The sequence below is a fragment of the Anguilla anguilla genome, chromosome 16 (genome assembly GCF_013347855.1).
Source record: "Anguilla anguilla isolate fAngAng1 chromosome 16, fAngAng1.pri, whole genome shotgun sequence".
Lineage (NCBI taxonomy): Eukaryota > Metazoa > Chordata > Actinopteri > Anguilliformes > Anguillidae > Anguilla > Anguilla anguilla.
In genome coordinates, this window is record NC_049216.1 from 13,345,242 (window position 1) to 13,372,010 (window position 26,769).

General features: G+C 44.0%; 2 protein-coding genes across 5 annotated transcripts; one reads left to right on the forward strand and one right to left on the reverse strand.

The window, feature by feature from the left end:
- Positions 1-157: 157 nt before the first annotated feature.
- On the forward strand, positions 158-14,232 carry sv2 (synaptic vesicle glycoprotein 2). 2 transcript variants are annotated; one of them, XM_035396667.1, is made up of 15 exons: positions 158-693; positions 4,979-5,068; positions 5,313-5,474; positions 6,639-6,801; positions 6,930-7,051; positions 8,988-9,151; positions 10,005-10,085; positions 11,243-11,338; positions 11,479-11,567; positions 11,753-11,889; positions 12,184-12,279; positions 12,413-12,572; positions 13,008-13,060; positions 13,327-13,361; positions 13,658-14,232. In XM_035396667.1, exons 1-14 carry the CDS (start codon positions 597-599, stop codon positions 13,332-13,334), a joined length of 1,518 nt encoding a protein of 505 aa, XP_035252558.1. In that variant the 5' UTR covers positions 158-596; the 3' UTR covers positions 13,335-13,361; positions 13,658-14,232. The 2 variants fall into 2 exon arrangements, with proteins under 2 accessions (XP_035252558.1, XP_035252557.1); XM_035396666.1 differs by lacking the exons at positions 13,327-13,361; positions 13,658-14,232 and having other exon boundaries at positions 174-693; positions 13,008-13,272.
- On the reverse strand, positions 13,724-26,509 carry cpeb1a (cytoplasmic polyadenylation element binding protein 1a). 3 transcript variants are annotated; one of them, XM_035396664.1, is made up of 12 exons: positions 26,301-26,509; positions 25,325-25,493; positions 22,911-23,102; positions 20,798-21,024; positions 19,656-19,908; positions 18,752-18,865; positions 18,447-18,536; positions 17,408-17,544; positions 17,071-17,269; positions 16,042-16,136; positions 15,609-15,689; positions 13,724-15,226 (listed from the first exon to the last, which is right to left on the reverse strand). In XM_035396664.1, exons 1-12 carry the CDS (start codon positions 26,313-26,315, stop codon positions 15,116-15,118), a joined length of 1,683 nt encoding a protein of 560 aa, XP_035252555.1. In that variant the 5' UTR covers positions 26,316-26,509; the 3' UTR covers positions 13,724-15,115. The 3 variants fall into 3 exon arrangements, with proteins under 3 accessions (XP_035252555.1, XP_035252554.1, XP_035252556.1); XM_035396663.1 differs by having other exon boundaries at positions 18,432-18,536; positions 26,301-26,502; XM_035396665.1 differs by lacking the exons at positions 25,325-25,493; positions 26,301-26,509 and adding an exon at positions 23,255-23,395 and having other exon boundaries at positions 18,432-18,536.
- Between the last annotated feature and the right edge of the window lie 260 nt (positions 26,510-26,769).

Consider the following 26,769-nt stretch of genomic DNA (forward strand, 5'->3'; position numbering starts at 1 on the left):
ATGTCAACTTGTTGACATAGCAAAAATAAGCTTATTTAGAATTAATTGCAGTTGAGAGGTATCTACATTATGGATAAATCGATGTAAATAATATAGAACTAACAGCAAATGAACAGCAGAAATCAAGATTCCACTATTTCTAGCTAACTTCATTTATATGATCTGGTGCATGCATGTGTTTTTGTCGACAGGAGGAGCCTTCTCTTTTGTGGACTGTAGTTCTGCAGAATGTTGACAGTTCCTCGCAGTGAAAATGAGAATATCGAGAATATTCTCTGTGACTATATTCGTGATTCCTTTTCATATATATGAAAAGGAATCACGGATTTCTGTCCCTTTCGTAGTCGTCGTCATGAACACACTTCAGGTGAAGGCGTAGTTACAGTAGCTAACTTGAACCGATATCTATTCGGTCACTGAACTGTATGTGCACGGAAATGGAAATGCGGAAGTAAGAAAACAGGGTCTTCCGCACACGGGGCTCCTCCAGTGCCCCCACTTCGCAAAACAGAGCCGCCTGTGGCTTGCTATTTAAAAGCTAACTGGACTCTGGTTTATCTACATTGCTTAAGTTTAACCTTACGTAACGAAAATCGATGTCGAGATGTATTTCGGAAGTGCTTGGCGATTCAGCTCGAGAGCCGCTGCTTCCAACTCGTTTGGAAGATTCAAGCCAGGACTCGGATGCAGAAGGTATATATTTAGGAATGACAGGCTTCATAATGTCAACATCAAAACCAGTCAGATAAGGAGAAACATTACCCTGCTGAATATTGGAACTTTCAGATAAGGATGTATGATATGTTCAGAAGATGACAGTTAGTCGCACAAAGAACAGTTCCGTAATTTTTCCACAACGCACGATATTAGATAACCAAATGCTTTAATATCTCATTTGACTTCTGCAACATTATTGTTACAGCTGTAACATTACGCTCAGAGCCATTTACTCTATATAAACATACACTCTCATCCAGGGTGTTTCGCAGCTTACTGTTCTGCATAAATTAATTTTCAAACATTCAAAAACATTTCGGAGTATGTAGGCTACCTTGCTGTATACAACAACGTGTCCTACTTGGGATTACATCCTGAACATAACGGACTTTTCTTTGAGTTATGTCTAATGCGTGACATGTCAAATTAATTTTAAGATGTAAGGATATGACTGCAGTTTAAAAATTGGTAGCTTCAGTCGTCTGGCAACATTTATTACCAAATTAATTTTGATATGTTCATCACTTTAAATATTACAGTGATAGTAGTCTTTGTCAGTGTTTGCTTTCCCGGGCTTTGTTTTGCTTCCCAATTCACATGATCAAATTCTAGTCACCCCATTTAAGAGCCTTGTCAGTTAAATAACTAATTAAAACAATGTTTCAAAGTTTTTTAATATATAAAATATTTGTTGACATGAAAAATAGTGCAACAAATAATTACATTTCACATATAATATAGTTTTCTGATGTTGAATGTGGTTTCACTTTGTGCTGTATATTTCAATCACACAATTATATTTTTACATTACATTACATTATAGGCATTTAGCTGACGCTCTTATCCAGAGCGACTTACAACAGTGTAACCAAACTCAGGATCAAGTCCACTTAAGTCCATTGAATAAAATGCAGATAAAAGCGTTTACTATAGTAGCATACAGTAAGGAAAAACAAGATAGCCTGAACCAAAAAAAAATTTTTTTTTTTTTTTTTTTTTTTTTTTTTTTTTAAATAGTTATGGGAGAGGGTTTAGGGAAGAGGAGAGAGGTATACAGAGAAGAGGTGCGTCTTGAGTTTCCGTTTGAAGGTGCTCAGACACTCTGCTGTTCTGACCTCCACTGGAAGATCGTTCCACCATCGTGGGGCCAGAACTGCAAAGAGTCGAGACCTTGTTGCTGCTCGTGTAGGGGGAGGAATCAGCCGCCCTGTAGTAGCCGATCGGAGCGATCTGGCCGGCTTGTAGGGTCTGATCATCTTCTGCAGATAACCAGGAGCTGACCCCTTGACTGCTTGGAAAGCAAGCACCAGTGTCTTAAACCGGATGCGAGCTTGCACTGGTAGCCAGTGGAGGGAGATGAGGAGGGGAGTGACGTGGGAGTCACGAGGGAGGTTGTAAACCAGACGTGCTGCTGCATTCTGGATGAGCTGAAGGGGTCTGGTGGCTGATGCTGGGAGGCCAGCCAGGAGGGAGTTGCAGTAGTCCAGACGTGACAGTATCATGGCCTGGACCAGGAGCTGTGTGGAATAATTGGTGAGGAGTGGTCTTATTCTGCGGATATTGTACAGGATGAACCTGCACGACCGGGTGGTTGCCGCGATATTCTCAGAGAGTGCCAGCCTGTTGTCCAGCACAACTCCAAGATTTCGGGCGCTCTGCGAAGGGTGTAGGGGAGTGACTCCTAAAGAAATGGGCAGATGAGAAGTGGGAGAGGTAAGAGAAGGAATATGGAGAAGTTCCGTTTTGCTTGTGTTGAGCTTGAGCTGGTGTTTGGTCATCCAGCTCTGGATGTCACTCAGGCAGGCGGATATGCGATCGGAGACCTGAGTGTCTGTGGGAGAGAAAGAGTAGAAAAGTTGAATATCATCTGCATAGAGATGATATGACATGCCATGGGCGGCAATAACAGGGCCAAGGGACCTAGTATACAGAGAAAAGAGGAGGGGACCAAGGACAGAGCCCTGAGGGACCCCAGTTGTGAGGGGACGAGGGGCTGATACTGCACCGGCCCAGGCAACCTGGAAGGAGCGGCCGGAGAGATAGGACGCAATCCAGTTGAGGGCTGGTCCGCAAATTCCCAATTCTGTCAGGGAAGACAGAAGTGTAGGATGGTCAACGGTGTCGAAGGCAGCTGAGAGGTCAAGAAGAATTAGGACAGATGAACGGGATGCTGCGTGTGCTGCGTGGAGAGACTCAGTGACGGAGAGCAGGGCAGTCTCCGTCGAGTGACCGGGTCTGAAACCAGACTGCTGAGGGTCTAGGAGGTTATGTTTAGAAAGAAAAGAGGAAAGTTGGTTGGACGCAGCACGTTCGAGAGTTTTAGATAGGAATGGAAGAAGGGATACCGGTCTGTAGTTCTGGGTGAGGCAGGGGTCCAGTGTTGGTTTCTTCAGAATGGGGGTGATGTGGGCTCTTTTGAAAGATGACGGGAAGGTGCCAGAAGTCAGGGAGGAGTTAATCAGGTGGGCGATGAAGGGGATGATCTCTGGTGAGATCAGCTGGAGGAGGGTAGAGGGGAGGGGATCAAGGGCACAGGTGGTGGGACGGTGGGAGAGCAAGAGTTGGGAGACATCAGGGAGAGAGAGTGGGGAGAAGGTGGAGAATGTGGGGAGGGTCATAGAGGGGATGGGGGGAGGGAAGGGTGGGGAGTCGGGAGGGTCAAGGGAGCTGCGGATGAGTGTGACCTTTGCTTCGAAGAAGGCTGCGAAGTCTTCAGCAGTAAGGGAGGTCTGAGTTGGAGGTGAGGGTTTACTGAGGAGAGAGGAGAAAATTGAAAACAGTTGCCTGGGGTTAGCAATAGATTTGTGTATCTTAGAGTGGTAGTATGTTGCCTTGGCAGTGGCAACTGCTGAGGAGAAGGAGTTCAGTAGGGACTGGTAGGCAGAGAGGTCCGTTGGCATTCTAGACTTCTTCCAGTTCCGCTCTGCTGCACGCAGGGCAGTCCTGGAAGATCGCAGAACGTCAGTCAGCCACGGGCATGGAGGAGATGGGCGTGTGGGCCTGGAGACAAGAGGACAGAGGGTATTAATGGCAGTGGAGAGTGATGATAGCAGGGTGTCAGAGGCCGAGTCAGAGGGAAGGGCAGAGAAGACATCAAGAGGGGGGAGGGAGGCAGTGACACAAGGGGCAAGAGAGGAGGGAGAAAGGGCGCACAGGTTACGGCGGACAGAGACAGTAGGGCTGGGTGGAGAGAAGGGGTGTGGGTGGGAGGGAAGGGGGAGTGAGAAGGAAACAAAATGATGATCAGAGGTATGGAGAGGGGTGACGTTTAGGCCAGTGCAGGTGGTGTTCCTCAAAAATACGAGGTCGAGGAGGTTGCCAGCCTTGTGGGTTGGGGGAGAGTGCTGGAGGGAGAGGTCGAAGGAGTGGAGTAGTGGAAGGAAGGCTGCAGACTGGGAGGCTTCAAGGTGAATATTGAAGTCTCCGAGGAGGATGAGGGGGGCACCATTCTCAGGGAAGGAGCTGAGCAGGATGTCAAGCTCTTCCAGAAAATTTCCCAGGGGGCCTGGGGGGCGGTAGATGACAGAAATAAACAGGTTAGATGGGTGAGTCACATGTACAGAGTGGTGTTCAAAACTGGACAGAGAGAGGTGAGAGTGGAGAACAGAGAAATTCCAGGAGCGGGAGAGAAGTAAACCTGTGCCACCACCACGGCCTGATGGCCGGGGTGTGTGGGAGAATGAGAATGAGGAGGATAGCGCGGTTGGGGTAGAAGAGTTGTCAGGGCTGATCCAGGTCTCTGTGAGGGCCAGGAACTGGAGAGACAGGTGGGAAGCGTAGGCGGAGATGAAGTCGGCTTTTCGGGTTGCCGACTGGCAGTTCCAGAGTCCCCCAGCGAGGGTGGCATTCTGGCTGGTAGCTGGTTGCAGGTCGCGGAGGTTGGATGGGTTTCTCTGTCGTGGGGGCCCGCGACGCTGGAAGCGGGTTCGGAAGGGGAGAGAGCATACTGGGATGGGGAGGGAGCGCATAAAATGTGACGGAGCGACGCTATGCGTCGCTCTAAAAGCCCTATTATTGTGCAAATGCACCTGAAACTAATGACACAATTAAAAACAATAAATCAATAAAATTCCTAAAATTCCTAACCGACGCACGTGACCTCAATTGCAAGCTATTCTATAACGCCTAAACAGCTGATTCGACAACCGCGTAAATTATATTTAACTGGATATGCTATAACTTTTACTAAATTAGTTATATTAAAGTAATTTAAAAACAAGGCACATATTAACAAGCTATGCATGTTGTTAATGTGTTGCAGGTGAAGTTGTTTTTGAACGAATTTACACAAGTGATGGTGAGAAGAGGGAACTAAAGAAATTGTCTTATGAAGAGGCAGTTGAAGCAGCAGGTGCTGTATCACAGTTTCTTACTATACCATTTACTGTGAATTTGTTCTTGGATTGTTTTGTAACACTGGGCCTTTAATGACTATTTCATTTAAAATATTTTAAAATCTTTGTCTGAAGTGTTCAAAGTAAACAACAGAATGCGCAAGTCAGTGGGTGTCTCAGAAAATGTAAAAAAAGATATTGTTTTTTGTTCTCTTGCACCCCACCCCAACACACACACACACACACACACACACACACTAGGTTTTGGCTGTTTCCATGGCCTTCTGTTGGTGGTCTGCGGATGGGCTAACGCCAGCGATGCGGTGGAGATCTTGTGCGTGTCATTCCTGTTGCCCACAGCGCGGTGTGATCTGCAGCTTGGCTCTGCAGACATGGGGCTGCTTACTGCCAGCATCTTCCTAGGTACACACCCTGTGTGTTGCTTCGTACGGGTCCCTCATGTGGTTTTCTAGCTCAGTCTTGAAAGAGTACATGATCTTTGAATCGGTCATGAGTGATCTTTCAGCATTTTGAGACTAGATTATTTTCACCTTAGGTCTATTTACTGAGGCGTAAATAAAGTTAATTTTGATTGAGAGTCTATAAATCTGTCATTACATGCTTTACATGGGTGTTCTGGGATGCCGTTTATTAATTTGCTGTATTTACAAATAAAGATGGTCCAAAAACAGAAAATGGTCCAGAAAATATTTTTAAATGGGTGGGGGTATTATCAAAAGATATTTACTTGGTAGGCCCTGAATTATTACTGGAATGTTGGTGCCCTGCCTTGCAATGAATGTTTGAATTTAATTTGTGTATGTTCGTGGGAATGTGTACCTTTTGTTCATTGCACCCTCTCTGTACTGGCATGTTTGTTAGGCCGGTAACTAGTAGACAGTTATCATATTGCACATGTTATGGTTTGCATTTGCCTTTGCTTGATAAGGCCTAGGCGTGACTGAGTTTAGGCTTCCAGAACTTCAAATTAGTTTTAAAACACATGCAAATATTTTAAATAGAAAATTGCTGATGAGGACATATTCTGCATACATGTGTTTTTGAAGCACTTAGCAGATTTCACTCCCTTGTTTGAATTCAAGGTCAATACGCTCCACAGCAGTTAAAAATAAACTGCATTCACACCAGTTTCAGTTCTTCCTTAGCCCCTCTGTTTAAACAGTATACTGATATTTTAGCCTTCTGTGCTTTATTGTAACCTTAGCCTGAGATTTTTTTATGTGGCAATTGGAAGTTGGACTGGTTGGAGCTGAATAATCCATATTTGGTAGCCAAGAGGAAGATTTGTTTTTGAGAAAACATACATTAAAACTGCATTGGAAAGGAAAACAATCCAGATTAAACAAATACCACCTATCATGTCTATATAGGCCGATCACACAAATGGCCATATGTTCTGTGGTAGAGTGGATTTCCTGATAAATATAGTGGATGGTTGTTGTAGTGAGATCTTGGACTGGTCATGGGCACCTTGAAAACTGATCGTTCTGCCACAATCTTGATCTGTGCTCTGCTGCCTTGCCTGTACGGTTTGATTTTATTCTAATCTGGCTTCTATTTGTGCAGGAATGATGGTTGGTGGATACATGTGGGGCTACCTTGCTGATCAGAGTGGGCGCAAAAAAGTCCTTGTGATCTCCCTGGCTGTGAATGGCGTGTTTGGGGCACTGGCAAGCCTGGCACCCTGGTTCTGGCTGTTCCTGGCACTGAGGTTCATCAGTGGGGTGGGGTAAGAAGCCACCTGATACTCACCTTGCTGCCATCATCTTTTCAGACCGTGAAATGCAGTTAGCCTGTCCATCATAGCTCTGCATGTAGCCCTTTGGTGAGTGACCGTTCTCCTGTCATCTGTCTCAGGGTGGGTGGCTCCATCCCAGTCATCTTCTCCTACTTTTCTGAGTTCCAGCCGTGCAGCAGGAGAGGGACCATGATCAGTGCTCTTGCCACTTTTTGGATGGCAGGAAACATACTGGCAGCAAGTAAGGGGCTGAGCGGCTTTCACACATTGTATTAGCTAATTATTTTAGGGGTTACAGGCTTTACACAACTTTTCTTGATTGTTTCAGTCTATACCTGTCTATAAATATGTGCAGTTTTCTGTTTCCACATTGCATGATTGCAGTGTTAATATAATTTAAAATATAGGATATCATAGGATAAAACATGGACTGGTTTTGGGCAGGTGTGAAATTTAAGATGGAGCCAGACTTGAACCTAAGGATATTGTATCTAAACCTGATTGGAGCATACACACAAGATACATTTTAAAGTTGACCTATCCCATATAACTTTGTTTTGATCATCAGTCATAACATAAAAACACCACTTTCATCCCAAACTTGCTTTGTTAAGATTCCGCCTGTTGCTGCAGATAATAAACTGCAGTTCAATTTTTCATTCCTTAACATTGGTTACATTCCAAGCAAAAGAATTACTAGTATTTATCATTTCTAATGTAAAAATATATACATTTTATCACGTAAAAAATGAAATTGATTCAAATCAGATAACATCAAATACTGCTCCTTGGCATATTATACACAACACTAAGCTGGTCTAATAGGCTAATGACCAATTAGATGAGCATTAAAAGAAAAATAAAACATAGGCTAGAGGATAGCCTATTGATTACATCCCAAGCAAAAGCCTTTGCTTTATACTACCACGCTCTTAAGTTAAAATGATACACCAATCTATTAAAAAACAATAAACAAAAACACTCAAGTGAAGCCACAAACACAACTTAAATATTCAGATTGCATGATTGTAAAAAAAAGAAGTCCAAATATAGAACTACTGTTCTAAAACTATATGCAGATAAAAATCTAAAACTGTAATTTGAACCTCAAAATAAGCTTGTCATATATTTCCACCACCTTCCATTAGCTCATTTTCAACTAAGTGGCAACCTTCTTTCATGCTTTCCTTGTGAAACAAATGTAATGCATAAGGCAGTGGCATGAAAGTGCTGTGTCACCATGAGAGAGAGAGAAAGAGACAGGGAGGGAGGGAGGGAGGGAGGGAGTGAGTGCGAGAGAAAGAGACTGACCATTGTGTGGCACATGGGACCAACCAGTACAAGGAAGAGTGCTTGAGTTTTGTATGCCTTGGCGCCTTGCAGCCTTGTAGTGTGCGCCTGTGTATGCATAGGCACAATTGTGTGGCAGTGCTTCATTAGCCTATGAATTCACACCTACACGGCACGCCTTCTGCAGTGAGGGGAAATACTGATGAGCGGAAGCAATGGTCGTAGGAGGGCAGATGCAGTGAGGCTGTTGCTGTAGGCGCTCCATTAAAATGCGTGGCATCTGTTCATCTCGTCTTGCCTTTGTGAATTTATTTGTGAATTCTCCAGAAGGATCACATGAAAGTGGGTGGCACGTGTCACGCTGTTCATGCAAGTTCTGAATTTCACAGACATTGCAGATAATTCTGAGGTTGTGCAGCTATTAAACTCTTGAAAAACAAACCTGGGACATTTACAGTGCCACTGAGAGGTTTGTTGAGCAGAGGAGTTGGAGGACTTGGAAGCAATGTATTTGCCTTAAACAATAATCAATTACTGATCATTTTCCATTGAAATAATCTAATGGAGCATACAGGTACTGCCCTGTCACCATATGCTGGACTGCATAAAAGCCCCACTGTTGGAAACTGGTCTTGGGATAAACTAGTGCCAGTAGCCTGCCTACACATGGTTTTATGTTTTTCAGACTGTAATGAGGAAATAAGTGAGGATAGCTCACGCCCTAAGAGGTAGCATCGGTCTTAATGAGGGTAATTATTGTGCTACTAAATTGTAATTGTGGGTGCACCTAGGAACAATAACTTCAGCATGGTGTCAAGGGGTGCTATTGTTCTCCATTGTCAGTTCTTGGTGGCTGGGTGTAACTCTCTCCTGCCGTCTGTGCACAGGTCTAGCCTGGCTGGTCATTCCCAGCACCTCTTCCAGGTTCATGCTGGGCTCGCTGGACTTCCAGAGCTGGAGGGTGTTTGTGGTGCTCTGCTCCATCCCCAGCCTCTCCTCTGCCTTCATCTTCAGTCTGGCTATGCCTGAGAGCCCCAGATTTCTCATGGAGGTACTACTTATGGTGGACAGTGTGATTACTGTATCAATACTTATTTGCTCATATTTCAGGCCTGAATAGGCCCATTACGTGTACAGCGGTGTGTTGGTACTGAGCAAAGAATTATTTTTGCAAAATAAGAAAAGTTATTTTAAGCAAAAGCCTCACTCATAAAATTCTTGGTGTAGTATTGTTGTTGTTGTGGAAAGCAGCAGGAGACGTAGGATAAACAGAAATAGAGAGATAAATGGGTGCTGATTGGCCTTGGGGGGTGATTGGGATTAATCACCAATTTCTCTTCCATCTGTGCTCCTTACAAAACCATTTAGAGATCTAATTGACACTCTTAGTCATCTGTCTCTAAAGCAGATGTCATTTATCTACACGGTTTGTGTATTCCTGCTTCAGGGGCCTGTCTTATCACTTTGCAGTATATATACTGTATCAGCAATGTTTGAGCCACATACACATTTCAGGACATCCGGGCAATCTTTTATAGAGGTAGCTTAAGTGATTTCCTGCCTAACTTTCAGGCTGATTCTTAAGTGTGGCTTTATTAGTTAAGGAGGAGCCAGGCTTATTTCTTATTCTCTGCCAGGCTTAATAATGCCTTTCACTATAAAGAGCATGCATAAAAACTGCACAATCTGCGTTTTATTTTACCGCGCTGTGAGGAAGGCTTCAGTGGAATGCAATAAAAACGCACCTGGCTTTACTTAAGAGTTTGGCCCTTTTATCAGACAAGGACAATTCAGACAAACTTTCAGATCCTTTTTCAAAGGCACCCTGGTAAAATGGCTCCCTCAGCGCTAGTCTAAACAAACAAGATTTGCCTCAAACTCTTCCTTGGCTTCTTTCTGCACAGGCTGGACAGGAAGCAGAGGCCCTGGAAGTGTTCCAGATGATGTTTAATCTCAATCACAAAGGCAGTTACAAGTCATTTCAAGTATGTGGAAAAAACTTGTTTTTTCTCTTCCTTTTACTAGACTGTAGTTTCTGACACAGTCAGCAGTCAGAAGCTACCCTGAGCACCTTGGGGTACTAAACATGCTCATCGCTAAACATGCTAAAGGGTTAGAGCTCTCTTGCTCATCTCTCATCTTTTTATGCTGTGATAAAGTTTTGTTACTAATGTTCACTTATTTTATAGTTCTCAGTAATCGATGGTCCCGATGAGACATCTCTTCATTATTTAACACAGCATACCGAGTTTCTATATCTGGTATGCTGCGTGGCACAAATTATTTTTAACAGACCAGGCCAAGCTTAATTGAGTGCTGTCATTCAGAATTATGTGATCCAGTATACCCTGTTTATGGAGGTTGGGGTGACCTTTTGCCCTGGGGATGTTTAGGGCATAAAACTAATTTTGACGGTTCAGAGATATTGAACTGTATGGATGGGAGATCGGGCAAAAATAGAATGGCTAATGTATTCAACAAAAATAGATATACCATCATTTTAACAGCATGTCTTTGGGTAGATGTGAACCAAAGTGGATTCAATCAATACAACGGTTTTCCACATTTAGTTGCTCTAAATTCCACTTTGGATTATTAGTAGTGAATTTTATAGTGCTTATTCTTGATAATCTAATACAAACAGATCTATTGTAAAGGCAGATGTTTACTCTGTGACTGGCAAATACTTATGGTCCCATTTCCTGCTGTATATCTGTTTTTCTGTGCATTCTGCTGTTGGCCCCCTAGTGGCCGACCCAGGTGCTGTAATAGTTGTTTGAACCATCGTCAGTTTTCAGGAGAACACCACCAAACTTGAATAAGTTTAAGCCATTCCTGCCTTTTTCTGATCCCAAGTTCTTATCTTTTGAGTACTATTCTGTTTCTATAAAGACCTGGAATAGCTCAAACTGCCATGAATGAGAGTTATTTCCACTTCTTTGGAAGCACTAACAAAAAAGCACCATGCAGAAGAAGCCATTATAAATAATACAGGCCATATAGCTTGTGAGTGAATCGAATATCTGTCAAGTCAGCACTGCAAAACATTCTTAGGACACAGAACACAGTGCTGTATGTACACGTGCATTACCTTCCATGCCACAGAGATGCAGTGAAACTGCTGTGTTGTGTCCCCTCTCAGATAACCGGGCTGGCCATCACGCTTGGTTCTGAAAGAGAGAGGGCAGAACTAGCCAGAGGTTCAGGATCACATCGCCTCACTCACCTTTTCAAAAAGGTACTCCAAAAAGAGCCATGTTTCTCCTGCTCACTGTGGGGTTAGGACAAGAATCCTGCATCAAATAACACTGATTTGGTTTGTGTGGTATGGCAGAAAGTATGAAAGTACTGTTGAAATTATGCTCTCGTTCTCTTTAGGGTCTGGCGCCAATCTGGCAGCTTTTCACCAAGCCACTCACAACAAGAAGCAATGTGCTGATCATCATTTTCTTCTGCATATCGTTTGGGTAAATAGCTAATCTGTATTTATGAAAGCCTGCCCTGCATATCCATTAGATTGTTTCATAGAATAAAATAACTGATACTAAAATTATCTAAGAGTGCTGTAATGCTAACACAACACAGAGGTGTCGCAGGCCAGTTTAGGAAGAAGCGGGAGTTTGATAGTCACTCACCCAGTCTTGGTCTGCAGCTATTATGGCCTCTGGATGTGGTTGCCAGAGCTCTTCAAGAGGACAGCGGATGGGGGCTCCCCGTGTGCAAACACGTCCCGCCCCTCTGGCCCTCGGTCCAGCGAGAACGAGAGCTGCTATCCTGTCAAAACCACAGGTGAGGACTGGGCTTGCACAGCAAAAGGAGACATCAGAAGAATGATAATGCATGAAATACAGTAGCTGTTCTGGTCAAATGCTTTTGAGCAGTAACAATTCTTTCTACTCTGAGTATGTATTAACACACACTTCAAATGACTACATGAAAAAATTCATAACTTGAAGCAGAGGCATGAAATCATCCGTTACCTATAGTGCTCTCCATTTCACATTTGATTGTTGAACACCACATGGTTTAAGGGTACAAAATGTTCCTTAAAAAAAAAGTAAAGCCCTGAATACATTTTTACAGTTTACATGGAGGGCTTCATCACAGCAGCTTCCAACCTACCTGGAAACATCTTCACTATCCTGCTTATGGACTTTGTTGGAGGGAAGATACTACTTTGTGAGTAAAATGAGGGAAAGACATTTTTCAGACAGATTGCCACTTTTATTAAAGCATGACGATTTGAAAAGTATTAGGTCCACTGCAGACCCCCCCCCCCCCCCCCACCCACACATTATTTCTCTTTTCTTAGCATGCAGTTTGCTGCTGTCAGGCATCAGTGTGTTTTTCATCTGGCTGGTGAAGACTAAAACACAGAGCCTGGTCATGTCCTGTGTGTTCAGTGCAGTCTCGGTCATCTCCTGGAACGCCCTAGATGTGGTCAGCACTGAGCTGTATCCCACCCACTTACGGTACATTCCTCTCCCGACTGTGTGCGTGTGTATATACAACATTTAACATCACTCCAAGGGGGCCTGACATGGCTGGAAAGCCCATGGTCCAAATGCCAACTGTGGCTTAGAGCCCCATGTTGTAATGCGTCATCTGTAGCATTGCCCTGGGAGGGGCAGTATCTCTTCGCACTTGCACTCCCCGCTTCCCTGAGCATTAGGAACTGCAGTCCCTTGGGTGTGCAGTGTCCCTACTCCAGCAGAGTAGTCCTGTACTGTAGTTAAGCTTAAAAGAACCTTGTTGCAAAGTTCCCTCCCAAACTGGACACTGCACAAATGGCAAGGGCCTGGTAGATCATTTTATTTCTTTGAAAAATTTTGGAATGTTTAAAGTATTGCAGAATTTTGGCCCTGCATTAATGCGCCAAAGTCAGGTTTGTTTTGTTAATCTTCCAGGTCCTCTGCGCTTGGCTTCTTCACTGGAGTGAGCAGGATAGCGGCCATCTTGGGTAACCTGGTCTTCGGGCAGCTGGTGGACTCTCACTGCGCTGTGCCTGTGCTGCTGGTGTCGGCCCTGCTGTTCACGGGAGGCCTGGCAGCACTGCGACTGCCTCATACCAGACAGACCGAGCTAACCTGAGAGCCACTGGGCCAATCACAGGCTTCCTCATCTGTGGCCTTGAACTGAACACTAAAATTAACATGCTGGCTTTGGAATATTTTTTTATTTGTACAGAGAATTTGTATTTTTTTTTTTTTTTTTTTTTTTTTGCAGTGTCTTGATTCCAAAAATGCACTTTAGGAGCATCTGTACCCTTTCTGAAGTATTAGGTTCTAGTTTCAGTATAGATGAGGCATTTAAAGCAGCATTCATATTGCACTTTTAATATTTTCCATGATTTTGTCAGATGGAAGACAATGTGACCGCAATAGCGAAGTTTAGACAACACTATGATGCAGAGATTAAATTTGCGGGCAGGGAGCATGAATTTTGTATCAATTTCAGTACCTACCAAATCTTTGAGTTGGGAGGGGGGGTCTGGAGGACATTAAGGAGTGGGATATTTGCCCAAAAAAACAAATTTTCCATAATGAAGCTACTTAAGGACCAAGCTGTAATGCACGTGCTGATTTATGATGGCAGCAAATAAAACCATACAAGTCCACACAAGTAATGCTTCAACACCTTTATTGTGCCCAATCAGAACATACTCCACATCTGTAGGTAACCGCAGCAAGGTTTGCAGACCAATGAGGTAGAGACTTTCCAAACTCTAAAAAGCAGCTGGGCTAGGCAACATGGCAACAAGCTCAGCATGGGAAACTGATAATGGGAAAAGAAATACTAAATTACTGGTCCTTTGGCACACAGCTTCATAATTATGCAAAAAAGAGGGGATGAGGAAGGAATAAAAGGCTGTGGGAAAGGAGAGAATGAGAAGGGGAAAGGGAAAGGAGGAAGCTGCATTAGGTCTACACTGGCTCATACATTCTAGGGAGGTTAGAGTTCTCTACATTCAACAGGAAACAAGCAACTTTTCAAAAAAGGGTCACACCCATGATGACAATACCTGCCCTTCTGCTGATGTACCAAAAAGAAAAGTGTTTAAAAACCACTGTCACCCCTTTCTGAAGTGCAAATTAAAAAGTGCAATTAATAAAAACTATGTACACAATCTCAGGTCAACGTCCGTTCCAGTTTCATAGCCATAAATCCAATCACTGGTTGAACCTTATGGTAACCCAGTTGAAGCGGCGTCCAGCAATGATTTCGTTGCAAGTGAACAGGACTGCCGATACAAACAGAGCAATGCTTCAACACCTTTATTTGTGCCCAATAAGTAGAACATTGGTTGGCTGAAAAATGATATACCAACAGCCCCAGACAAATATATGGGGAGAAAGAAAAAGGGGAAAAAATTAAAAAGCTGTCAAGTAGATTCTCTTCAAATGTTCAATGTCACGACTTAAAACCGTGTGTAAAAATTAGTAAAAAACTGCGTAAAAATGTCTGAAATGCGTCTGGTTAAATGAAGCCCAACTCTCATCTTCCAAAGTAAAAAACACCAGCTGGCCGCTAAGGAAAAACAGCTGGCCGGCTGGGAGGGGAAAACAATTTAAAGGCACTGTATGGCGTCTGCCAACGTGAAAGGCAATGAGACTTGCATGATCGTTCACCAATATGCAAGGTATGGAAAACAAAAAAAATAAACCAAAAAAATAAATCAAATCAAAAAGGAAAAAGCTCTTTAAAAATCAAGGAGAAGGCATTTTCATCAACACCTTCTAAACCCTGGCCTGAATCAATCATCCTCTCCAGCTGTGGCCAAGAGTCTGGGGAACTGCCTAACAATGGGTCCCTGTCATACCAACACTGTGCATAGTGCCATTGTGAACAAGTAAACAGCAAGAAATAGCAAGTGCAATAGTGAACTTTCTACAGTGTTTTTTTCCCCCAAAAGTCCTGGTGGAAGTGCCGTTCCTGGGTCGGGGCGCTGGCACTCACGGGTCGCTCTTCGGGTGCTACGGAGGCCTCAGGTGAGTCGCGACGGCAGCGTTTCGGCTTAGCTGGAGTCCCGGTTCTTCTGGTTGCGCATCAGCGGGCGGTGGTTGCTCAGAATGTCCATGGAATGCTGCCAGTGCCAGCAGGAGCGGCAGTAGTACTTGAAGCAAGCCTGAAAATTTTTTTTTTTAATTTTTAATTTTTTTTATAATATATATTAAAAGGAAAGGAGACTACTTTCAGAATGAACTCAACATTTTCCCCAGTGAGTTTAAACCAAGCAGTCAGGGTTCCCTAAAAATGATCACCCTGTAGCTGAGAAACACCCCCCAACCTCCCCTCAAAAGGTCTAAATTGTGAAAGGTATATAAACTTAAACTTAGTAATTATAGAAAAATTACTTTGAAATGTAATGTAATATGAAATACAGAAATGGAATATTCAGGAGACACATTACACTTTGCTGAAGACCTGACCCTGAGAGACATTCACATTAAAGGCCCTAGGAGTTCCTAGACCTAGTGACTGAATTAAGCCGCCTCCGGGTTTCTCACCTGGTCTCTGCAGAAGAAAGGCCCCGGCTGACGATTGCAAACTTGGCACATGGAGTCCTCCAGGTACGGATCGATCTGAACCTGGTTTGGGAGGTGGGGAGTTTGGGAAAACGGGACCATCGTACACCAGTTCAGTAGAAGCAGGAATAAGGGGTGACTGGGTAGATGCTGCCACAGAGCAAGGCTCCAGGATATTAATGATTCAAAAGATGTCAGAACACATCTATTCAGATGCAATTTCACAAGACAAGGTAATTACAAAACCAAATGGTACAAATTGGAAAGGCAATTTATACACAAGCCATAGAAATTACACTTAAGCAAAAAATGCCTAGTTTCAGGACAGAATTACTGCAGGTGCCAGAGCCAACAATCTCTTGAGGAATAAATTATGGTGAACAGGAAAATTCAGTGGAGAGAACTCCGTTCTTACCTTCTTGGTAAACTTGGGGGTTTTGATTTCTACAAAAGCAGCACTCACTGCCTTCAGATAACTGCGTTGGTTATTGAAGGTCACACGCCCAGACCCTTCAGAGACAAACAAATCCATAAGGCAAGATGTTCCTACAAAAACCCTTCTGAAGTTACCATATATTTTTCCTTTAATTTTCTCTGTTTAGAATTCCTCCGCATTACAAGCGGTTTAATTGTGGTCAACTGCTCACAGTAGCCGTTCATACACAAGAACCATCCCAGCCACCGACTGAAACCCGCCCCATTCAGAAAACACTATGGCTAATTCTCCACTGCCCAGCAAGGGCAGCCACAGTTGCCAGTGGCATAGCCTAAATGAAACAGAAACAGCATCACTACAGTCTGTACTTCTGTAAACCAGCCACCAGTTTGTGCGCAACAGGCTCAAAACTGCCACTGTGGGGACGTTCCCTCAGCCACTCCAGTCCTTACACTCCTGACTGCTCCTCCACCACAGGCCCCCCACAGATCAGCAGAGGACTGAGTCACCCACACAACCCTCCCTCACTGTTGGAAGACTTGCCTCACGACTGGGCTTTTTAAATATGAATCTACGAATAAACTGGCAAACCGACTAGCAATATCTCTGGACAGTAAAAGTGGCTTGAGGGTATTAGTCATGTCTCTAGAGACATCTGCAAAAATCTGGTATCTTCCAGTCATCCACCTTGTACTGAATAAAGGCATGTGGTGAGCATTCATTCAAAAAGAAACCGAAGATATCCGCCAACCTCAATTAACCAAGCGATTCTCCGTCCCAATGAGCCAGCACAAAGTTGCACACACATCCCATTTTCCTGCCACTCAACCTCCCACCAACAAAAACTGCAGCAACAGCATTAAACCGGCAGCCAGTTGCCATTAGCGAAGATGGGGTGGGAGCATTTTAATGCACCGAGTCAGAAAAACAGTTCCCACCGAGTACAGCGTGGGGCACCGGAGGAGTAGGCAGCAAACGTGGCACCAAGGGGGAGACGGGAACGCTCACCAATTGGATACTTGTGCTTGTCGGTGTCGATCCCTGCGTACATCACTCCTCCGAACAAGTCGTTCATGATGCTTGCCAGGGCTTCTGCATTGAGCATGCCGTGCAGTGCCCCCACGAACACGGTCTTGCTGGGGTCCAGGCGCTGCGATGGGCAGCGCACATAGTTGCTGTCTGAGATTACCCAGGGGATCACCTGCACCTGTTGGGTGGAATTAGAATGGTGTGTGTCCAAGGCAACAGAGCTGTTGACACCAATTAAATTAAAGACACGCTCTTACCCAGAGCCACTAGAGCTAGTCTATTCAAACAGGTTAAGAACAATGGCACTCCAGCTTACGTCCTTGCAGCGCATCCGGCGGCTGGACATCTTGAAGTAGTACTCGCTGTAGTCGTCCGGGTGGAGCAGGTCCTGAGTGCATGCCTGCAGCAGCCCACGCACCGACTTCTCAGATTCAAACACCAGGTACACGTACCCTGCAGGACATAAGAGTCACTACACTGACAACACTACCTGACCCGCTTCTCGCATAAAAAGTCACACAAAATAAATAAAAAAACCTAACGTTCACAACTGAACTGGCCATTTTAAAAACCCACCTAAGGGTGCACATTTGAGAAATGGATGCTCTGTGAAAAAGGATTTTTTTTTTTTTTGGTTACACAACTAATACACCAATTTCTGAAATCCTTCAGGAAAGGGGACAATACTGAGAAAATATTTTGATACGAGTCAAGGTAACTTGATGCTTCTCACTGGTCCGTGAAACAGACTGGAGATTTTAAAAATGTAAAAAAATGAGTCAATAGCACCACTAGACTAATCACCTAAAACTGACAAAAGACCTGGAAGCAAGTTGTTCATTAAACAGACATTTAATTGAACAAGAGCTAAAACCAGCACATGGATTGAGGCCCCAGGGCTGAGTTCAGGGAAAGCCTGTACCAGAATAGAGCCAGTCAGAATTCACAGCACAAAAGCACTGCCCAAAGCTACCTTGTTTATACTAGTGAGTGACAAATTAAAGGGTCTGGCCTCTTCAGACACCATTCTCACCAACTCTGAGCAAGACATTTCCCCCCTTTTTTCCCCCATTCCAAACAAAACAGGTTTTTCTGGGTCCAACTGTGCATACTTGACCAGTTAAGCCCAACAGAAGGCTAAGATTTGAAAACTTAAGATTCTAAAAACCCATTTCTGCTGATCTGAAGAGGACACACCCCTACTGAGAGACAATGCCTGCATCCAGACTGTGCACACAAAGTAGAAGCCGCTCACCAGACTGCTGGGTACACACCACAGTGCTCATCTCCACACCCCCTTTAGTGCTCTGGAATGTAAAAAATCCTACCCGCTTCATTACCTTTAGGCATATTACCTTTGGGAGGACATCGTGGGTGTTTGCCATCCTTACCAGGCCATTCCACACTAAGAGGACCATACCCATTAAATGTGGTAATTAGACCAGCTAGACAAAGAAGGGACAAAAAACAGCAGGAATATAGTCATTCGGGCAGACAATGCTCAACAGATGTGAATCTTACAGCTCTGATCAGTCAGTACTGTGTGACAGTGTGACACACAAGCCCAAACTGTTAAGTGTGAGAAACCCAGAATAGTCTTTCTAGTTATGGCAAGGGATTAGTGTCCCTGTTAAAGATGCTGAAAATAAAGTCAGCTCACCCTCAGTAATGTCCCAAGGGACTCCTCCGAGGAAGACCTTACAGGAGTACAGAGGGTTCTTGTAGTTTCGGGGGGGAAGCTGTCCGCTCCAGGTGAAGGTGGCCTCATTCACAGCTGAAGCAACAGGGCAAGCGGGGGGAGGGGGTGCATCGAATATCACAAAGTGGTTGTCAAGTTACCAATAAGCAGTCACAGAATAATGTATAGATTGACATTGAATAAAAGTAGCAAGGATATTTAATTTACATTAAGTAACTTCCCATTTTCATAATGACCTTTAAGCAGGAGATTTGGCCAGAATGGTTTCAATTACATTTTTATAGAAATTAAACCATTAGTTTGTCACAAGCATACGTTCTATAACTTCATCTGAACAAAAATCCAGTTATACAGTCAACACAACCAGCCAACAATAGTTAAATTGCCTCTCTGCGAAAAACCTTGATTAGCTAGCAACATTTACTTTGATCACCCAAGCCCCAATTTAATTTCCGTTATGATTTGCATACAAGAGTAACGTTTGTTAGAAAGTCAAACTCACACCAAGAGTGAAAATCATTTTCCCTTTTCTTCTGAAATTTTCCCATGGGCAATCTGGTTAATCTTTGTTCTGTGTAAAGTTAGCTCTACTAACACCAATTGTTGTATAGGCTGTTGCATTAACTCATAAGAACCCCTATAAGGACTGTGGGTTGGCCTGGCTATATTCCAGAGTGAAAGATTACACCAGTGTGTATTTAGTAGCAATAATTTTTTTATTTATTTTTTTGAAGTCAAAGGGCAATTTAAAAAATACCACATGGAAAGGCCCAACTGGAAGGACTGTCTCAGTAAGCAATATGTCTGATGTCAAATTTCCCCAAACAAGATAAATCTGGTTTAAGCCTGGCCACGCCCAGTTTACCAGCAGCCTGTCTGTGCAGGCGGGCCTCCCTCTCAATGCTGAAAGGGTCATCAGGAGTCTCCAGGAGGTCCCAGCTGGGCCACACAGAGGCCCCTGGCCAGCGCTTGGACAAGACGTTAGTAGAGGTGGCACCAGGTGAAGGGGTGAGGGAGGTGCTCTCCTGGTCCAGGCGAGAACCCATCCCAAACTTCATGGTGTCCTTCTGCATGTTGGACATCAGGAAAGGCAGGGGAGGAGAGATCCTCAAGGAAGACTGCAGGATGAAGAACAGGAAGGCAGCACATTAAATATGACCTGAAGTTTCCCCCTTATAGGATGTTGTGTTAAAGCAAGAACTACCAAGTTTAACGTGTTGGTAAATTTGAATATGGATTCAATGTGTCATCACCTTTCTGTTCCTACATCAATATTCATTCCTTTATAAAATCCAAAGCAAGATGACATTGCAAAAGTCAGTGCAGGGAGCAGTTCAAGCCAAATTTCTGAACCTATACTACAGGAGTTTCAAATTTCCCTGGCTCAAGTGAAATTTGTACAAGAATTGACCAAAATTCGCACTCCAGAACACATGCATTTTGGCCCCATCTAAAACCATCCCCTTCTAGAAAATGATCTTCAATACCAGTTTTCTGAGTACTCCCTGACAACTGATGGCTCAATTTATAACCACCTCACTCAACCTGGAAACAAGACACGCCTATAAAACTTTGGGTTAGAGATCTTCAAGTTCAGTTCAACAACACCGGTATCAGCAGGTCTGACTTCAATAATTTATTGGGATGAGTCGCACAGTACACTAGCGACCACAGCTGTAACCCTAACCCAGCCCACCTGTTAAGCCACACAAAGCATATCAGTCATGTTGGTTCACACCAGGCTTGCAGACAATTGGGTGAAGAAAAGAATTGGCTGACATCACATGCTATGGACAGCACATGCTTGCCTGTACTCTTCAGAATTCATAGCAGAGGCATTCCACAATGGGAGCAAGCATTTAAAGAGTAGTCTAATTTTTGGCATTTTATATCACGTGGTTAAAAAAAAAAATTACATTTATGCATACTTACATAGCATTTTGGGGATGTATATCTGGTTATTTACACTTAGAACTAAGCCGGTACTGAATTCAGAGCACAACTCACAAGCAGATCGCAGAGGTGGTCAGACCCAGAGCTGAAGCCGCTGGTCTCAGAGTCCACAGGGCTGCTGGAGCGGGAGTCCAGGAGAGAGCGGGACTCGAGCCGGGTGTTCATACGAGCCATGCCAGGGAACTTATCCAGGAAGTCAACTGCACCCATGGGCTCATGGGAAGGAAAACCAAGAGGCTTCCCCAGTACGTTGCCAAGGGGGCTGCCAAGCACACCCAGCACTAAGAGAGAAAGGAGCTTTAGCATGAAGAAGGGCCCTCCTTCCAGACTATTTAAATAGGCTACTTGGCAGCTGTGAGGAGTCTGAAAAGCTACAGAACATGCCGTTAGTTGAAAGGAGAACAAATTCAGGGCCTCAGTGTTTCTCCCAAAAATCTCCCCCTAATGATCACTGCACTGGATTGTGAGTGTCTCCATTTTGTAGATATCATTTCAGTTACAAAATGGTTGCTGCACACCATGTACGAGGTGCCACAAAAATGCATTAAAGACCACTCTGTATGGAAGGCCCAGCACATTGGCTAATCACCACCTGACTAACCATAACGGCACTCCCAGCAGAAAATTGCACCATTTGCTGGGGCAGCAGTAGGGACAGGCCTGCTGACCCTCTCCAGGTAGTCAGCTTACGACCACGTCCAGCGTTTTCTGCAGGCCTGTGACCATCAGGAGGACCTAGTCCAGAGAGCCTCACCTGCTAGCAATACCCAGCCCTCACAGGCCTGTCCCACTTTACAGACCCAGTTGGAGAACCACTTTAATGAAATCTCTCAATGGTGGTGTTGTGATGCAGTCTATTGCAGGAACTGGGTCAGTACAACAGGGCACATTTGGAGGCCTGTAGGGACATTTGCACTCAGAGGCATAATAAAATTATGTTAGGGGCAAACGAAGAACTAGACTTGCACCACAAAAGGAATTTTCCAAAGTCAAGAAGCACATATATTTGTCCTGTTAACTGCATGTATCAAAATAGCCTAACATATCGGGTGTGCCTTCATTATACAGGATAAAATCTTGTCAACTACTATAAACTTGCAATCACTCCACTTAAAACATCACTAATATAAACCAAACAATTTTACGACAACAAGGCTTTCCGAAAGTGAAACTTATTTTAGCATCAAGCAAAGCTCGTAACACAACATAATTGACTGAACCACTTAGACACTAGATGTCACTGCAAACAGGTTTATGAAAGTGGCCTTTGCATTACAGCTTGTCATTGTCAATATTTTTGGTCTATTTCCAGTCAACAAATCCTTCACCAATGACTGGGTTTATACAAAAGCAGGAGCACACTTGTGTCAAATTCATAATTTATTCAAGGTCAGGGTTACTCAAATACAAAATTTAGATAAGTTTAGAATATAGAAGATAAACGTGTAGACCATTAAGTAGGCCATGTGTTACTTTGCCCCCAGAATAAGGCAGACGACAGGGGTGGGGGGTTATATATAAATGAATATATCCACAATGATAAAGCTTTAATGCTTTACAGCAACACGGAAACCATATACAGCAAAAGGAGGCCAGGGTGCGAAATCCAGCAGTCATGACAAACATGACGTGACCACAGAAAGAGCGCACATCCAAGTGAGACAGCAATATCGGTTAGGGGAACATCTGGGCAGAAAAGGGGATAATCTTACATTTCACCATTACGTTCCATTTAAAACACTGAGCAAAGCAAAGCACTCCGCATCAGCAGTCTTCACCTGGGGCAGATGTTTGCTTAACCACATCCTTTACAAAATGTTTCTAGAAAATTGTGAGGGGGAGAGAGAAAAAAAAAAAAAAAAAGTCTAAAATGGCACAGACACCAACCTTCCAGAACACTCCATGTGAGGCTGAACAAAAAACCTGAGACACTACATGGTTAAATTTCAGGGCAAAAAGACCAGTAGTAGGCCCAGTTCTTTCTAGAAAGTGTCACACAAATGAGCCAACAGCATAGCTAACCATCCAGCTCCCTCTGCCACTGGTACAAGGAAACTCACAGTACAGAACACATTGTCCAAAGCTGTGCCAACTTAACATGCAACAGTCTAATAAACAAAAAGGGATTAAATTCAAGGGGTGTGAGAGCTGAAAGGTCAGTACTCACTGGAGGGGCTGCTGGTCTGGACAGAGGGTTCGGCGTCCTGGCTGCTCCAGGGGCGGTCCCACCCAGACAGGTTGAGGGACTGAAGGCCCAGGCCCAGGTCGTTGACGTCGGGCAGGACCCGGGAAGACTCCTGTGCGCTGCTGGTGAAAAGCATCCTGCTACCGACGGCAGCCACGTCCGACTCCTGCAGGTCTGTGGATGTGGACAGAACAGCGTTTAAGCACTCCGCACCAGCTGGCAGAAGTTGGGAAGAAGAGATGGATGGCTTCTGTAATCCAGCAGATTTTAAAAATGTTTTTAAAAAAAATGCAGCTCAAAGTCTGCCAGTCAGTCTGGTGGCTAACCTGCGACTGTGCCTGGTGCGGCTGCCATGCACCTCCATCTGCATCGCTGACCCACCTAACATGTGACCCGGGTGCTGATGCACTCGCACTCCCCTGCTAATGACATCACCCCCCCTCCTCCTCCTCCTCTCTTCCCCTACACTAGCAACTGCGTGCAATACAAAAGAAAATTCCTGTTTCAATTCTCAGGCTGACAAACGCCCAGTGTGGCTCGACCGCAGCAACAGCAGCAGCGACTCAGTCTCGCCTGTTTTTCCTGTCGGCAGGGAGGGAGCGGGGAGGGAGAGCAGAAATCCCTGCCGCTCTGTGCCGGATCCTGCCTGCCAGAGTCACCGTCACAGGCACAGACAGCAGACAGCTGCAGCAGCTGACTGATCAGAAGTTGGAGAACAAGCTATTTGCACCGCCAGCTCCCAGTCGCTCCCCAGAGCTGGACAGCCTCCAACTGCCAGCTACAGCCCTGATTCAGCAACTCCAGATGGGAGGGGTGTTGGCCGGAGAGGGGGGGGGAGGAGGGGGGGGGGGGGGTGAAACGGCAAGCACAATCTTTGTTTCAGTTTAGATGTCACTGGTGTAATAATGCATGATAAACAATGCAGCGTCAGTCTCAGTATGATTGGCAGCCTGGAAGATTTGTCGTGTATTCTGGAACAGGGTGAGAGAGGGACTTCACCTCCTGCAGCAAAGACAACTTATTAACATGGCGCTGAACACCACACCCCAGACTCATCACTACCACCTCTCTTAAAAGAAAGCTTGGCCTATAGATTCAGTTAAGCAATGACAAAGCACACTTCTCTCGTGAGGAGCTCTTATGCAAGTATACACTTTAATTGTCCTTTAACGGTGGTACATGTGATGTTACTGCATATGCTGCACTGATCTTGGACTAGGTACTGAACCAGCAATGTGGTATTAGTGGGCTGGCAGCCAGGAGGTTATTGGTTCAAACCAAGGTAGAACACTGCAGCTAAATGCCTGAGGAAGGTATTCAACTTGCATTTGTTCAAATTCCTAACTACACAAAATGTATGGCATTTAACAAATATAATTTTTTTTAAAAACATTGCCCTGGATAAAACTGTCAGTTAACAAAACTGCTGTATTTGAACAATCATTTAAAAAAAGTATGATGAAAATGCATGTTATTGGAATAGCATGGGAATACATAAGCCAGAGCAGGTTTAAGGCTTTGCCTGCATTTAGCATTTTTATTCTTGCATTAAATGAAACAAGACCAACAGTGAAATGGTAGAGGATACATGGCTATGGCACACTTACATAAAATCAATCTCCAATTTTAGTTTGCAACTTTTATTGATCTCAGCTAAAGGCAAGAGACTACAGCCATTCATCTCTTTTTTAATTGAAATGTAGCTGCTCTGAATTGATCTCCTTTGATTTGGGAGCTTGCAACTTCATTTGTAGTGCTGGGACAAAAGGGTCCACAAATACTCAAGCCCCCACTTTGACAATCAACCTCAAATTTTTGCACATAGAAAAGGTGTACATAAATTAATGGGAAAAGATCAGATTTTAAAACCACCATTCCCGGGTCTTGGCCGAGTACACATGGTTTCTGGGCTGCTTACAAGACCAGCAGTGCAGCAGTGCAGCATGAATCAGCTGGAATAGCTGTCCAAGCAGCTTTTTATGGAGTCAGCCAATGCTGCCATTTTGATGCAGGCTACCAAAATGGATGCATTCAAGGGAATAGGAAGATTGAAGGGGTGCACTTTACAGTCACTTTGGCAGAAAAGAAACATGCAACATTGAGGTCTGGTAAAAATAACAGAAAAAAACCGTAAATGTGGAAATGGGGGGGGGGGGAGATTGGGGGCAGGGGATTTCAACCATTGATAGCCAAGAAGGCTTGCAAAAACAAAAAAACTTGCTCATTACCCATGAACTCCTTTAGGCCCTTCCAGTCCAAATCTTTAAAACCATTTAGACAAAGATTTTTAAATGGTTTCTTGACATCAATGCAACAGCCACAATACATTGTACATTAGTGATGCCTGCACACCCTTCCAACAATTGGTCTACAACACCTTTGCAGAAAGGGCTTACCCGTTAGTTGGTCTCGCTTTCCCTTGGTAATGGGTGTGGTGCAGACCCCTGTAAAATCCAGAGAGTTTCCCAACATGGTGTTCATTCGGCGGAAGATATCTGCATTGCTGCATGTAGAGAGGGCTGGAGAATCAGAGTCCCAACGGTCATGGGCCCGAAGATCGTCTTTCTGTAGATGCCAATAAAACGTTATTTGTTGGATTATCTAGGTCTAGGGCAACGTTTTCGTTTTGTTAAGGTACGGGCAACAAAGCCAGTCACATTGTGACTGAGCAAAGAAGAATGTGGTAATCTTGGATTATTTGAAACAGAAGATTCTGTGGAAAATTCAAGAAACACCACAATGTTCCTTTTATAGGCCTACTGTGTATGTGGGAGAGGGGAGCTGTCAGTAATTCTTTGTTGTAGTTAGTCACTAGCTTTATGACATTACGTTTTAGTCTAACCATCGTTGTGTTTATAGCCAGCTGTAAGCGTTTATCGACCCTATAGTTTCTCCATAGGGTGACGTAGACGCAGTCTCCTACAATTCTGTAGATTCAAAACGCCATAATCGACGTGAAAAAATAACATGCTTTAAAATGTTCTTTATATATTCCAAAACGAAATACTGGAGCTAGCCAATTCGATGCTTAATTGGGTAATGGGTCTAATATGGGTTTGTCAAAGGTGGACCCATAATTCTATTTATCGATGCCATAATTTGGCAGTATCGAGAATTAGTTTAAAACAGCAATTGTTCTGAATGGATTAAAACAATACAGAGTACATGGTCTCCTGTTAATGTTTAATGTTAACCTAAATGGCGAACCAGCTAAGTATTCACTGCCTGAAAACAAATATCAGACAAATATTTTTGCCAAAGGTATTTTAATTAAACTGGTTTCGCTTCGGTAAAATTACGTCGTTCAAACACATATTAATATACAACACAAAACAAACGAAATATTTCACGTCTACCTTACTAAATACTTACCAGAGAAAACGCCATGATATAAAGCAAAGCCACAGCAGAAGCGACAAAGAAACGTTTCAAACAAAACTATCGCCGTCGAATGACAAACTACTTAACACGCCCCAGACATTCAAATTAGGTACCATGATTGGAAAAATGTGCGTTAAGTGATCGACTGCAAAGAATCCAAAAGGGTGGGGCGGCCTCTTACAAAGTGACGGAACCGGACAGTTTCACTAATGGGCCCCGTTATCGTTTTTCGACACTATTGAGAAGGCTTAATTCATGATGTTGGACGTTATTTTGGTTCTCATATTTACTTATTTGCTGTTTTAATTTCCCACGAGCAGGGTGTCCACGTTAATTATTTTATGGTAACTGATGACAAATAGTTTAGGCCTACTTTTAATCCACTGCAACTGAGGAGAACTAGGGTTGAGCACTTGCAGGCCGCACAGGCGGAACAGGCGTGATAGAGACATGCAACCTA